Source organism: Symphalangus syndactylus, chromosome 11, assembly GCF_028878055.3.
Source record: "Symphalangus syndactylus isolate Jambi chromosome 11, NHGRI_mSymSyn1-v2.1_pri, whole genome shotgun sequence".
Lineage (NCBI taxonomy): Eukaryota > Metazoa > Chordata > Mammalia > Primates > Hylobatidae > Symphalangus > Symphalangus syndactylus.
The window spans coordinates 45,896,511-45,910,688 of NC_072433.2; the positions used below are offsets into that span (position 1 = coordinate 45,896,511).

Consider the following 14,178-nt stretch of genomic DNA (forward strand, 5'->3'; position numbering starts at 1 on the left):
ACAAGTTTCATTTAATGACTTGTCAAGGGGTGATACAATTTGTACATCAGTTTATTTCTGTCTATGAGCTCCTGGAAAGAAAATTAGAGAGAGAGAGAGTGAGTGTGTGTGTGTGTGTGTGTGTGTATCTCACACAGGCAAAATTAAACCATGGGTAACTATTTTTCCAACACGTACAACAAGGTCAGCAATAAATACTTACAATCTTAATCGAGGTTCAACACATCTGACAAAATAATCGTATTCATCCTCCTCTTCTTCATCCCAACTCCTCCAAATGTTTTGGTAGAAAAATCTGAAATGGAACTTAGTATCATTCAAATTCTATCACTTGCTCAAAACATTAGGATTTTGGGCCGGGCGCGGTGGCTCACGCTTGTAATCCCAGCACTTTGGGAGGCCGAGGCGGGCGGATCACGAGGTCAGGAGATCGAGACCACGGTGAAACCCCGTCTCTACTAAAAATACAAAAAAAAATTAGCCGGGCGTGGTGGCGGGCGCCTGTAGTCCCAGCTACTCGGAGAGGCTGAGGCAGGAGAATGGCGTGAACCCGGGAGGCAGAGCTTGCAGTGAGCCGAGATCGCGCCACTGCACTCCAGCCTGGGCGACAGAGCGAGACTCCGTCTCAAAAAAAAAAAAAAAAACAAAACATTAGGATTTTGGAGAGGTGAGAGCTAAAGAGTAAATCAAAACAATTCTCATATCTTAGAGAATGCTGCATATTTGCTATGGTTGATAGTCATGAGTCACAAAACATAGAGACCTTTTTTGGATCAACTAAAGAAGAGGTTTCTCCACATTGGTTTTATTAGGACTTTTTTTTTTTTTTTTTTTTTTGAGATGGAGTCTCACCCTGTCTCCGCGGCTGGAGTGCAATGGCGTGATCTTGGCTCACCGCAACCTCCGCCTCCTGGGTTCAAGTGATTCTCCTGCCTCAGCCTCCCGAGTAGCTGAGATGGCACCCACCACCACGCCCAGCTAATTTTTTGTATTTTTAGTAGAGCTAGGGATTCACCATGTTGGCCAGGCTGGTCTCAAACTCCTGACCTCGTGATTCATCATCTCGGACTCTCGAAGTGCTGGGATTACAGGCGTGAGCCACTGCGCCCGGCCAGAACTTTCTTTTTATTGGAAGAATTATTTATTGACCACCAGTACCTGGATGGATGGTAGTGCCATTTGTTGAGACAAAAAACACTGAGAGAGAAACAGGTTTGGGGTTGAAAATAACAGAGGAATATACAGCCCAAAGCTCCAGGGAAAGGTCAGGGCTGGAGACATAAACCTGGTAGCTATCAACACATTGATGGTGTTAAAGCAATGTATAAGATCACATTATTAAGGACATAATCATAAGGCAGTGGTTCTCAACCCTCATTGTACATTGGAGTCCCCTGGGACACTTTTAAAAATTGATTCCCCTGCAATTCCAGCTACTCAAGAAGCTGAGGCACAAGAATCACTTGAACTGGGAGGCCGAGGCTGCAGTGAAGCGAGATCGTGCCACTGCACTCCAGCCTGGGCAACAGAGTGAGATTCTTTCTCAAAATAAATAAATAAATTTAAAAACAAGAACAATTAGTTCCCTCTCCCAGACCAATCAATCAGAATCTGGTGGGGATGGGGAAGGTGCAGGGGAATCATCAGCATCCATACTTTTCTTTTCTTTTTTTTTTTTTGAGATGGAGTCTCGCTCTTGTGACCTAGGCTGGAGTGCAGTGGCGCCATCTTGGCTCACTGCAATCTCCACCTCCCGGGTTCGAGCAATTCTCCTGCCTCAGCCTCCTGAGTAGCTGGGATTACAGGCATCCACCACCACGCCTGGCTAATTTTTGTACTTTTAGTAGAGAGGCGTTTTGCCATGTTGGCCAGGCTGGTCTCGAACTCCTGACCTTAGGTGATCCCCCCTGCCTCAGTCTCCCAAAGTGCTGGGATTACAGGCATGAGCCACCGTGCCCAGCTGTATCCATATTTTTTTAAAGCTCTCCAAGTGATTTAACAAATTTATTACGGAAAATCCTAAACATATACAACAACAGAGAAAATAGTATGATGAATACCATGTATCATGAGGCAGCTTCAACAATTACCAACTCACAATCTTATTTCACCTCTGCCTCACCCAGGCACCCTCTGCTCTCCTCCCCCACCATCTTGATATTGGATTTTTTTTTTTTTTTCAGATGGAGTTTTGCTCTTGTTGCCCAGGCTGGAGTGCAACGGTGTGATCTCGTCTCATGGAACCTCCGGCTCCTGGGTTCAAGTGATTCTCCTGCCTCAGCCTCCCTAGTAGCTCAGATTACAGGCACTCACCACCATGCCCAGCTAAATTTTTGTATTTTTAGTAGAGATAGGGTTTCACTATGTTGGCCAGGCTGGTCTCAAACTGACCTCAGGCAACCCACCCACTTCACTCTCCCAAATATACTGGATTATTTTGAACCAATCTCAGACACATCAGATCATTCACAAATTTTTAGTATGTATCTCTAAAATAAATCTTTATACCAAAAGTTTTAATTCCTTAATATTACCAAATATCTAGTGTTCAAATTCCCCTAATTGTCTCCTGCTGCTCTTTCACAGTTGACTATCAGGCACCAAATGAGGGTCCACTGCTGCCCTTGACTGACACATCTCTTAAATCACTGTTAGCCTACACATTACCTCTCCCTCTTTTTTCCCTTGCAATTTATTGACTAATTTCCCCCACTCTAAATTTTGGTGATTATATCCCCATGGGGTCAATTTTTTTTTTTTTTTTGAGACAGTGTGTTGCTCTGCTGCCCAGGCTGGAGTGCAGTAGCATGACCTCGGCTCACTGCAGCCTCCAACTCCTGGGTTCAGGCGATTCTCCTGCCACAGCCTCCTGAGTAGCTGGGATTACAGGCATGCGCTACCACGCCCTGCTAATTTTTGTATTTTTAGCAGAGGTCGGGTTTCGCCATGTTGCCTAGGCTGGTCTCGAACTCCTGGGCTAAAATGATCCGCCCACCTTGGCCTCCCAGAGTGCTACAATTACAGGTGCACCCAGTCCCCATAGGTCATTTAACATGTACTTCATGTTATTTCTAGTAAACCGACAGTAAGATCTACAGACCTGAGGGCCTTCAGGAAGGATTTTTTGCAAGAATACTTCAAGGAAGGTGTAATGTACTTCTGTCAAGAAGCAGGAAGAGCAGAGCCTCATTCCTGGCCAAAGCCACTGTCTGTGTGGAGTGTGTACATTTTTCCCATGTCCACATGGGTTTTCTCCAGGTACTCTGATTTCCTCCCACATCCCAAAGATGCGCGCATGAGGTGAATTCTGTGTCTACCTTGTCCCAGTCTGAGTGTGGGTGTGTGTGAGTGCACTCTGTGATGAAATGGGCTCCTGTCCACAGCTGGTTCCTGTCTTGCGCCCTGAACTAAGGGAATAGGCTTTGGCCACCTGCAACCCTGAACTGGAATAAGCAGGTTGGAAAGTGAATGAATACAAATTACTGTCAAACAAAAATTCATAAAGTATACAATAATCATACAAATGCACAACAATGAATGCTGTGGCATGAAATCGCTCAGTGAGCCCACCATGTTTGTCATTGTTTTGAACTGGGTGATGGTAGGAGGTGCTCCTTATAATTTCCGCTTTGCAAACATTTATTCCTTGATTTACTCATCACTACAATGACCACTGTCACTCACTGTTTCACCAAAAATTGGAAATTGGGTCAATAATTATCTTGTTTGCATTAATATTTCTTAATGTATGTATAGTTCACATTTATTTCAATGTTTAAGATTAGAATCGTTTGGGGTCTTTATTTAGAAGTTTGATGATGTTTTCATGACCAGAAATATGCTGTAGAAACTTTAACTTTTGTTTATATCAGTCAGCCTATAGTAAAATTGGTTTCATTAACATCGCAGTTTCTAAGAACCTACCGACAACAGTAACTGAGGACTTTACTACAATGCCTGGCCATGTCTTTTTGTGAGGTTAACATTGATCAACAGATACAGGTTGTCAGCCTGATCTACCCTCTGTAAAGTTCTCTTTCCCTAAAGGTTGCAGCAGTCATTGATGTTCACTGTCTAGAACCTTTATTTCATTAGTGGTTACAAAATACTGATATTCTATGACTTTCTTCATGTATTGGTTGGAATACTTTTATAAAGAAATTCCTCAGGTGATTCCAAAGTGGTTGGTTCCAAGGTTGATTAGGGAAAAAACAGTAGATGGCCTAGAACTGATCCCTGGGTAACTCCGACATTCTAAAGTTTGAGCATGAGAGGAAAAGCTGGCCAAGATGACTAAGAAAGCAAGCCAGTAAGACACCAGCTGAACAGTGGTGTCCCAGAAGCTGAGAGGAAAGTGTGTGAAGAAGACAGGAATGATCAAATACCTAGAATGTCAAGAGGTCAAGCAAGATGAGATCAGTGAAATGTTGACTGAATACAAGAACATGGAAGTCTTTGAGCATAATTTCAGAGATGAGGTCAGGGTAGAAGTATTACTGAGACGCCAGGAAGTATAGACTGTGATTATATATAACTCTTTCAAGAAGTTCTGCTGTGAAAAGGAAGCACTGAAAATGAAACCAGCCATCTCCTAATTATTGTAGATTGGGCTATTAGTCCCTTCACCCTCTAGTGGAGTCTTTTGTTGTTGTTGTTGTTGTTGTAATGAACTTAAGCATGCCTCTACTCAATTAAAAAAACCTCTGCTGGCTCCCTTTTAGCCCTCAAAAAGAAGTCCTGAACGTGGTACTATAAATAGATTCATAATCTGGCCCTATTGCACCTCTCCTGCCTCAGAGCCGTTGTACATAAACTCTCAATTTCACAAACTCTTTCAAACCTCCATGTAACTTGTTAGCCAAGCTGCCAGAAGTGCCTTCCACCTTTTCCACCTGGTAAGCTTATAGTTCTATTCCATGACTCGGCTCCAATGTCATCCTCACCAGTACCATGACAAGCATTTACACATCATTCCCATCTGTACCTCCTGCAGTGTTGATTCTTTCAAGCCAGAAATGTGGAAGTCAGCCTTGACTTCTCTCACCTCACTTACATCTTCTCATCTCTGATATCCACTCGACCACCAAGTCCCAGCCATTGTACTTTCTCAGTAAGCCTCCATCCGTCCTCTCTATATCCCCACTCTAGTCCTCTCTCTTGCCTCTTAACTGGTCTCCCAATTCCATCTCCCACCATTTGTTTTCTACACAGAAGCCACAATGAACCCCTGAAAACACAAAGCAGCACTTTAGGGGACTGAGGTGGGAGGACTGCTTGAGCCCAGGAGTTCGAGACCAGCTTGGGCAACACAACGAGACCCCCATCTCTACAGAAAAATTTTGTTAAAAAACTAGCTGAGTAGTGGTGGCACATGCCTATAATCCCAGCTGATCCAGAGGCTGAGGCAAGAGGATGACTTGAGCCCCACAGTTTGAGCCTGCATTCAACCACATGATTGCACCACTGTACTCCAGCCTAGGCAACAGAATAAGACCCTGTTTCCAAAAAAACAAAAACACAAAACACAAAACTAGTCATATTCGCCCAAGAATAAAAATGTTTCAGTGGCTTCCCACTGCTCTTAAAGACAAAAATGACTAACCAGCTAACAAAGCCCCACACTGTCTGGCCCCTGCCAACCTCTCTTATCTCATTTCCTAGGTCTCTCCCAGCACTGTCTGTGTTCCAGCCACGCTGGCCTTTCAGCTCCTTAAACACACTGAGCTCTTAAATATTTTCCCTTCCCCATCCCTGCCTCCCCTTTCACCCAGCTAACCCAAGTTCAAATGTCATTATTCCAGGAAATAACCCTAGAACAGCAACTTGACCTAATCTTAGGACACTCTGTAATTCGTCACAGCACTCACTGCTATTTCCAATCATGCAGACATCTGTGTGTGATTATTTCATCAAGGCTCATCTCCCACCTTTAGATTGACAGCTCCCTGATGATGGTGTGTCTCATGCACCAGACATACCCCACCCTTGACTAAGGACCTGGCACTCAAATATTCATTGAATCAATGAACAAATGAAATCCCTCATAATTTGACCTTCACTGGGCACTGATCCAAATCTCAGCCCTCAAAATGAAGTGTAAATTTAACCAGGCTCCTCTTCAAATAATACTACCAAATAACATTCCAGATACTTATTTTTCTACGAACTTCTATGCCCATAGAGATTAGCTCCCTGATTCCTAATTTCCTAAACTTATCAGTTATCCCTTTATCTTCAAATGCTTCAATTGACAGATTTTCTTTAATGAGAAAAATAGAAGAGAGTTATTTTGGTTCTGGACAGAAACCGGTTCTTTAGATTCATTCTGCTTGGCCCAATACTGAACATCTAGGGTTAAATGTTCTTGCATACAATTAGAAACTGTCCGTAAGATGTTAGCAGCAGGGCTTGAAACACTCTGCTTCTTTGCAGAGCATTCAAGTTAAGCTCAGCAAAACCACGTTAACTCACTAATGGTATAGAAAATGGAAAGTACTTTTTATACTACAAAACACCAAGCAATATTACTTACATTATGGTCATTATATATTGCTCAGTCTTCCAGTTCCTGAAGGAATATAAGTCTATTTTTGTTTGTTTTGTTTTTTGTTTTGTTTTTTTTTGTTTTTTTTTTGAGACGGAGTCTCGCTCTGTCGCCCAGGCTGGAGTACAGTGGCGCAATCTCGGCTCACTGCAAGCTCTGCCTCCCGGGTTCACGCCAGTCTATTTTTAAATAGCTACAGGTAAGCCTTCTTTGGTGAAGATCCAAAATAACTATCTATATCAGGAACTATCCAACAAAAGATTGATCTGAAAAATTGTTTAAATCATACCCACTGATCCAGGTATGGGCTTTCTTTCCCACGGAAGGGACAAGGGGTCCGCTTGTGCAGTGGAAATAACAATGGCAAAAAAGGCTCACAGGCAGGAATACATCCCCTAAGGATCCTAGAAGCAGCCTAAGAAAACACTTGCTTTGACAGACATATGCTTGGAAAAAATGTGTATTCATCTTTTAGCAGTACACACACCACGGTATATAACCTTCTTCACTGTCTTTCTCTTCTTCTACTTTCTGTACTCTTGTATTGAAATATACCAACCATAAACCTTAACATCCACAACTTTTAAGTCAGTTTATAAATATAAACAAACCCAATTAAGAATCCCCTACTTTTGTTAACATTTGTGAAAACCAAGTAAAAGATAAACAGGAATTCTTTATACACTTGGCCCTTGAAGAACACAGGTCTGAATTTTGTGGAGTCTACTGATAATTTACAGAGTGTGCCAGCCTCTCCTGCCTCCCTTTCCACCTCTCCTCCACCTGTTTTGCCTCTGCCGCCCCTGAGGCAGCAAGACCAATCTCTCTTCTTCCTCTTCCTCCTCTGGTGAAGATGATGAGGATAAAGACCTTTATGATGATCCACTTCCACTTAATGAGTAGTAAATATATTTTCTCTTCCTTATGAATTTCTTGACATTTCCTTTTTTCTAGCACTTTATTATAAGATAATACACATAACATACAAAATATGTTCTAATCAACTATTTATGTTAATGGTAAGGCTTCTTTTCTGGTCAACAGTAAGCTATTAGTAGTTAAGTGTTGGGGTAGTCAAATGTTATACTCAGATTTTTGACTGTGTAGGGGTGGGGGGAGATAGGCACCCCTAAACCCCACATCATTCAAGAGTCAACTATACTAGTTTTGTCAGCTTTTCTATAAGTTTGAAATTATCATAAAATGATCTAAAACATTTTTAGACCAGGTGCACGGTGGGTCACACCTGTAATCCCAGCACTTTGGGAGGCCAAGGCAGGTGGATCACCTGAGGTCAAGAGTTCGAGACCAACCTGGCCAACATAGTGAAACCTCATCTCTACTAAAAATACAAAAATTAGCGGGACATGGTGGTGCACACCTGTAATCCCAGCTACTCGGGAGGCTAAGGCAGGAGAATTGCTTGAACCCAGGAGGCAGAGGTTGCAGTGAGCTGAGATCACACCACTGCACTCCAGCCTGGACAACAGAGCAAGACTATGTCTCAAAATTAAAAAATAAAAAAAAGATTTAAAACATTTTTAATTTTTTTAATTTAAAAAAGATTATCCTATCTTTGGATATTTTTAAATATTGCAATGACCAAGTTTACAGTTGAGTTTTAAATCTGGGTCTAACACAGACCAGAATTACTTCATTTCATCCAACGTTTCTGGCCACAAGATTATTTTTCTCAACTTTTTTCCTACCTGACATGCTCAATTGCAAGGGCTGTCTGGTCAAACACTCCTGAATCATTAAACACCACCCACAGCTCCTGCAGGGGCAACCGATGCTCCTTCAGATCGAGGAGCTCCTTCATGCACTCCATGGTAAAAGTGCTCACTTGAGAGTCACAGAGGTATGGTTCAGCAAGCCTCACCACTGCCTTCAAGGCTGCAAAGTCCACATCTGTGACCTGAAATTTAAAATAATGTGACTTAACACATGGAAATCAAAATTAAGATACACCTATAAGACACTACTGACAACCTGATTTTTTTAAAAGCATACATCATGAGTGGGGAGGCTTTATCCATAATATAAAGGATGAACAAGACAGGCTGCCTCTTACCCTCATGGAGCTTACACTGTAATCAGGGAGATCAACAAACACAATGGTAACCAGTAGGTGACAGAGAATAACTAGCAGGGGTGGGGATCTGGTTCTGCTGAGACGGCCAAGGAAGTCAGCTCTGAGACAGGCTGAGGAGGATGAGAAGGAAGCGGCCATCTGAAGAGCAGGGAAAGCACAGAAGGCCTGTGGCAGAGACAGGCTTGGCAGCTGGAGGAGCAGAAAGGCAGTCCTTCTTGCTGGAGCCAAAGGGAGGAAATGGAGGAGGGGGGCGGTGTGCAGTGGAGCAGCAAGACATGAGGTGAGAAAGAGAGGCAACAAGACCAGGACATGAAGGACATCTGAAGGAGCTTGGATTTTACATGTTTTCTATACAATGAGAAGCCATAAAGCCAATACTAAGCCCTTGGTAAAGACAATGCATTAGGAGTTTTAAGCAGAGAAATGGCATGCTTCTGTTTTAAAACAATGACTTTCATTGTTTCCAGAGAACTGATTGGCAGGGGGGGCACTATCATAACCAAATGAATAGGCCTGAACTTCAACCAAAACATATTAGCCCAATCCAAAATTTTAAAACTCACAAGCAATAGCTGCAATCCACTGCCTCGTACATAATCACTGTAGTATGTGATGCCATTTTCTAAGGGAGCTGCAGCAACAACTTGTATTCATACTCCCTGGTTTGACATTTTAGTTTACTAGGGCTTTTTGTGGTCAGTTAACAAACACTGAGAAAAATTCAAAGCTGTAATTAGAATGCAAATGTAAAAGGCCTAGTCAGAAGAAGAATAAGACTGTTTTTACATTCTGCAGTGGGACACACTGTCAAGAGATTAACCACATATAAACAAATTTGCTAGGCAAAACTGGGCTAGTTTAAAAATGCCTCTTAGCGGAGGTTGCAGTGAGCCGAGATCATCCCACTGCACTCCAGCCTGAGCAACACAGTGAGACTTCATCTTAAAATAAATAAATAAATAAATAAAAATGCCTCTTAAGTCTGAGCTGCTTAATGAATTACAATTAAGAAGTTAAAAACTTTTTTGAAACCATTACCTTCATAATTAGGCCTAATTTTTTAAGTGATCTCAAATACCTTCTTTTAATTAATTTAAACCAGTTTAATTCCCTGGTAACAACTCCTCAGTTGCCTTTAAAATTTGCAGAACACTTCCTACAGCATGGCAATTAGATGTGAAAAACATGCTATTTGAATCAGCTCATAAACTTTAATTAAAAATAAGCACTTTGGATATAACAGTCTGAAGTAAAGTGCTTATAGCTAGAGACAAAGGTCTTAACAACAAAATTAACCTTACCTCAACCAGCACCTTGAACACGTTAGTGTGCCAGACTGCCCGCCATCCAGATGGCTCAAGGACCTTCTCCAAGAACTCAGCTGTGAATTCCTGTACCTCAGAGGCCTTGCAGTCAGCTACAAACAAATTAAACACAGGAAGAATTAAGAATGCATAAATCAGAGGGAAGTTAATAAATCCACTTAAATCCACTTTCTCAGAAACAACTGGCAATCTGAGGGACTGAAACAGATAATCTACTTGTAAACTAAAAAGATAAAAGACGCAAAAAACCAGCCAGGCAGTGGGTCATGCCTGTAATCCCAGCACTTTAGGAGGCCGAGGCAGGCGGATCACCTGAGGTCGGGAGTTCGAGACCAGCCTGACAAAAATGGAGAAACCCCGTCTCTAGTAAAAATACAAAATTATCTGGTGTCGTGGCACATGCCTGTAATCCCAGCTACTAGGGAGGCTGAGGCAGGAGAATCACTTGAACCCGGGAGGCGGAGGTTGCGGTGAGCCGAGATCACACCACTGCACTCCAGCCTGGACAACAAGAGCGAAACTCCATCTCAAAAAAAAAAAGGCAAAAAACCTACTCACCTAAAATGTAATCTTGATAGGCTCTGAATCGCTCATAGAACAAAAGTTGATTTGTTTGGAAAATTTCTGGGAAAAAGGTTTTTCCTTCTGGCATAAAACTTTGTAAACTAGAACCTGGCTTATCACGGTAGCTACAATCACTGCATGAATCTTCATCTTGGAACAAACCTAAAAAAAAAAAGCAAAAATAAGCAAGCTCCAGTGCCTTATTTGAATGCTTCTATTTTCATATCCTTGCATAGAAATCCCAAATAAAATACAAACAAGAATTTGAATATGGATAGTCTACTTACCTCTACCAGTGTGAGAAGAAACTAGTTTTCCAAACTTAAAAATATTTCAAAATCCAAATTCTACTTCAAAACAATAAGAGCTTAAGATCTTTCACAGTTAGATTTTTGTTGTTGTTCTGTGAGGTTTTGGGGGGAAGCAGAAGGCTGTTTTTGTTTTTGTTTTAGAAACGGTCTCATTCTGTCACCTAGGCTGGAGTGCAGTGGTGCGATCATAGCTCACCACAACCTCAAACTCCTGGACTCAAGCTACCCTCCTGTTTCAGCCTCCTGAGTAGCTAGGACTATAGACATGCACCACCACATCCAGCTGGAAGACAGTTGATTTTTAATTCAGTGGAAATCACTCAAGTTCTGCAAAGCATACAGCCTGTGATTTATACTACAGTTAGCAAGTGATAATAATCAAGTATCTTAGTTATTTATTTTCCAAAGCAATTCCATAAAGCTCCTTTAAGAAAGGGAGCTGACTTCCTCTCAGATGGGTTAAACCCTCCCTTTATTTCCTACAATATCAGTCTGTCAATTGCCCCTCAATAAACAGGGACGAGAGTCTTAATAATCCATAAGGTTTACTTCAGTAAGGTTATTAGATTCCTCCTCACTAATTTCAATGACTGTCTAAGGAAAAGATCAGAAAATGCAAATCACATTAGGTTTCAGCTGTATATAATGTTTCATAAGGTATGATTCAGTCAGTGGCATATCTAATTATGTATAATAAGATGTTTTTAATAAATGAAACAACTACTAAATAAGCAATGCTAAAAAGGGTACATTTAGAATGCAGAGTAGTTTCCAGAGGTGGTTTCAGGGAAGGTATCTGAGCTGTTAGCAGATACCTTTTTTCTCCCTCCCCCTTGATTTTCTCCTTCCCTTTCCCCCTTCCTTCCATTTCTTTGTCCCTGTTCAGGCCACCAGAAGTACTTGACCCACAAATGACCAAAGTGTACTCAAGAGTCTACTGCTCACAAACACTGATGCACATGAGCCTTAGAAGGCATCAGTACCTTACTGGTTATGTGACAATGCCTCAGCTTCCTCGCCTATAAAGGGAAGATAATAGTACATCTACTTCAATTAAGAAGATTAATTATTTGTTAATAATTTACAACAGTGCCTATTACATAATGTATATGTTTGTTAAAGAAATAGTAGTACTTCAGCACCACTTTTTTTTTTCCAGCACCATTCTTTATAGCTTTATGGCTATAATTAACATATAGAAGTTATATACATTTAAAGTGTATAACATGATGGCCAGGCGCAGTGGCTCACACCTGTAATCTCAGCACTTTAGGAGGCCAAGATGGGAGGATTACCTGAGGTCAGGAGCTCCACACCAGCCTGGCCAACAGGGTGAAACCCCATCTCTACTAAAAATACAAAAATTAGCCGGGTATGGTGGCAGGCGCCTGTAATCCCAGCTACTTGGGAGGCTGAGGCAGGAGAATCACTTGAACCCAGGAGGCAGAGGTTGCAGTGAGCCAAGATTGTGTGCCACTGCACTCCAGCCTGGGCAACAGAGTGAGACTCTGCCTCAAAAAAAATTAAATTAAATTAAAAATAAAGTGTGTAACATGATATTTTAATATACCTATACATTATGAAATGATTACCACAGTAAAGTGAATTAATATTTCCATCACCTCGCATAGTTACCTTTTGTGTGTGTGTGGTGTGAACACTTATGATCTACTCTGTTAGCAAATTTCAAGTACAAAATTTGCGGCGCATTGCACCATCACGTCATTGCCTATTAATACTGTAATAATAATACAGTATTATTAACTATAGTCACCATGCTGTATGTACATCAGATCCCCAGAACTATTCATGCTGCATAACTGCAACTTTGGACCCTTTGACCAGCATCTCCCCATTCCCCCCACCAACTGGCAACTACCACTCTACTCTCTTTCTGAAACTTCCTCTTTTTTAGATTCCCAATATAAGCGATGCCATGCAGTATTTATTTTTTCAGCCACTTTAAAAACTTTTATTTCACTTCAACTTCACCACAAGTACAACCATTGGCATAGTCTTCCAGATGGGAAAACTGAAGCCAAGTGACTTTTGCCAGTTGGAGAGGTGGGTTAATAGTGGAATTGTCACACTTAATGTTTTCTCACTTTGTTGGGACTCTCTGCTAACACCGAAAGTGTTAACGTAAAAACATGAACCAGCTTAAAATACCAGAAAAAAAAAAATAGTAATGAAACTTTATGAGGAGGAAGAAAGGGCAGAGAACTAGGAGACCCCGGTTCTATTTCTGGACTCTGGCCCAAGTTGGCGCTCCTCATTTTGGACACGTCACTACCCTCCGTGCACAGGACAGCCATCTAGGCCAAGGGTCCAAGCTTTCCTCTTCTTCGGAAAAGGGAAGTGTGGTTCGTGATCTCCTTTGAGACGCAAATGAAAAAGACGACCCCTTGAGCAACAGTTCCCGCAAAACCCATCCAGCTTGGGAATTCCTGGCCCAATCCAGCTCTCTCCAATCTCGGGACGGGCTGAGGCCAGAGAGTGCAGGGAGATGGGGAGATGCGGATAGGGAAGAGAGGAAGTCCCCCACCCCTGGGTACCGCCCGACTTTGACGTCCCGTCACTGGGTCCCGGCAGCGCACCGCCGTTCCCGCCACCCTGGACAGAGGGTCCGGGAGGCCCGCGACCCAGGCGCCCACCTAGGGTCCCGACGCCCCAGGCCTCCGCTCAGAGGCGGCTCCTCGGGCCCGGCACGGTGAGCTCACCTTTCTCCAGAGACGCCGGCTCCTGCTCGACCGCCCAGCCCGTGCGCTCCGGCGCCATGGCCGCTGCCTCCAGACCGCTGCCCGTCAGCGACCCGTCAGCCATTTCGAATTTCCGCGGACGGCCGCCCAGGCAACGACGTGATGACGCAGGCTCTGCTGATTTGATAGTCGGGCCGAGGCCGTGGACCAATTAGAGTCCGGCCCCGCTCCAGCCCCCACCAACACCGCCGCCGCGCCCCAGGCTGAAGCTGTTCTTGTTCAAGTGCCCGGCCTTTGCTTTTCTAGGATGAACTTGAAGAAGGTCGAATTGGGACATAATTTGGAATGATTTTCGAAAAAAACGAACGAGCGGCCGGGCGCGGTGGCTCACGCTTGTAATCCCAGCACTTTGGGAGGCCGAGGCGGGCGGATCACGAGGTCAGGAGATCGAGACCACGGTGAAACCCCGTCTCTACTAAAAATACAAAAAAAATCAGCCGGGCGTGGTGGTGGGCGCCTGTAGTCCCAGCTACTCGGAGAGACTGAGGCAGGAGAATGGCGTGAACCCGGGAGGCGGAGCTTGCAGTGAGCCGAGATCGCGCCACTGCACTCCAGCCTGGGCGACAGAGCGAGACTCCGT

General features: G+C 43.2%; 1 protein-coding gene across 6 annotated transcripts in view; it reads right to left on the reverse strand.

Annotated features, from left to right (window-relative positions):
• Positions 1 to 13,708, reverse strand: part of SHCBP1 (SHC binding and spindle associated 1) — a 35,602-nt gene extending 21,894 nt beyond the window's left edge. For 2 of the 6 annotated variants that reach the window (XM_055298712.2, XM_055298710.2), the window contains exons 1-5: positions 13,560 to 13,708; positions 10,523 to 10,690; positions 9,941 to 10,056; positions 8,254 to 8,462; positions 203 to 295 (exon numbers count right to left, since the gene is read on the reverse strand). In XM_055298712.2, coding sequence (XP_055154687.1) covers positions 203 to 295; positions 8,254 to 8,462; positions 9,941 to 10,056; positions 10,523 to 10,690; positions 13,560 to 13,662 — 689 coding nt within the window. In that variant the 5' untranslated portion in view covers positions 13,663 to 13,708. The remainder of the gene's footprint in view (positions 1 to 202; positions 296 to 8,253; positions 8,463 to 9,940; positions 10,057 to 10,522; positions 10,691 to 13,559) is intronic. The other 4 variants (XM_063611896.1, XM_063611895.1, XM_063611897.1 and 1 more) reach the window with 4 other exon arrangements.
• Positions 13,709 to 14,178: the final 470 nt, after the last annotated feature.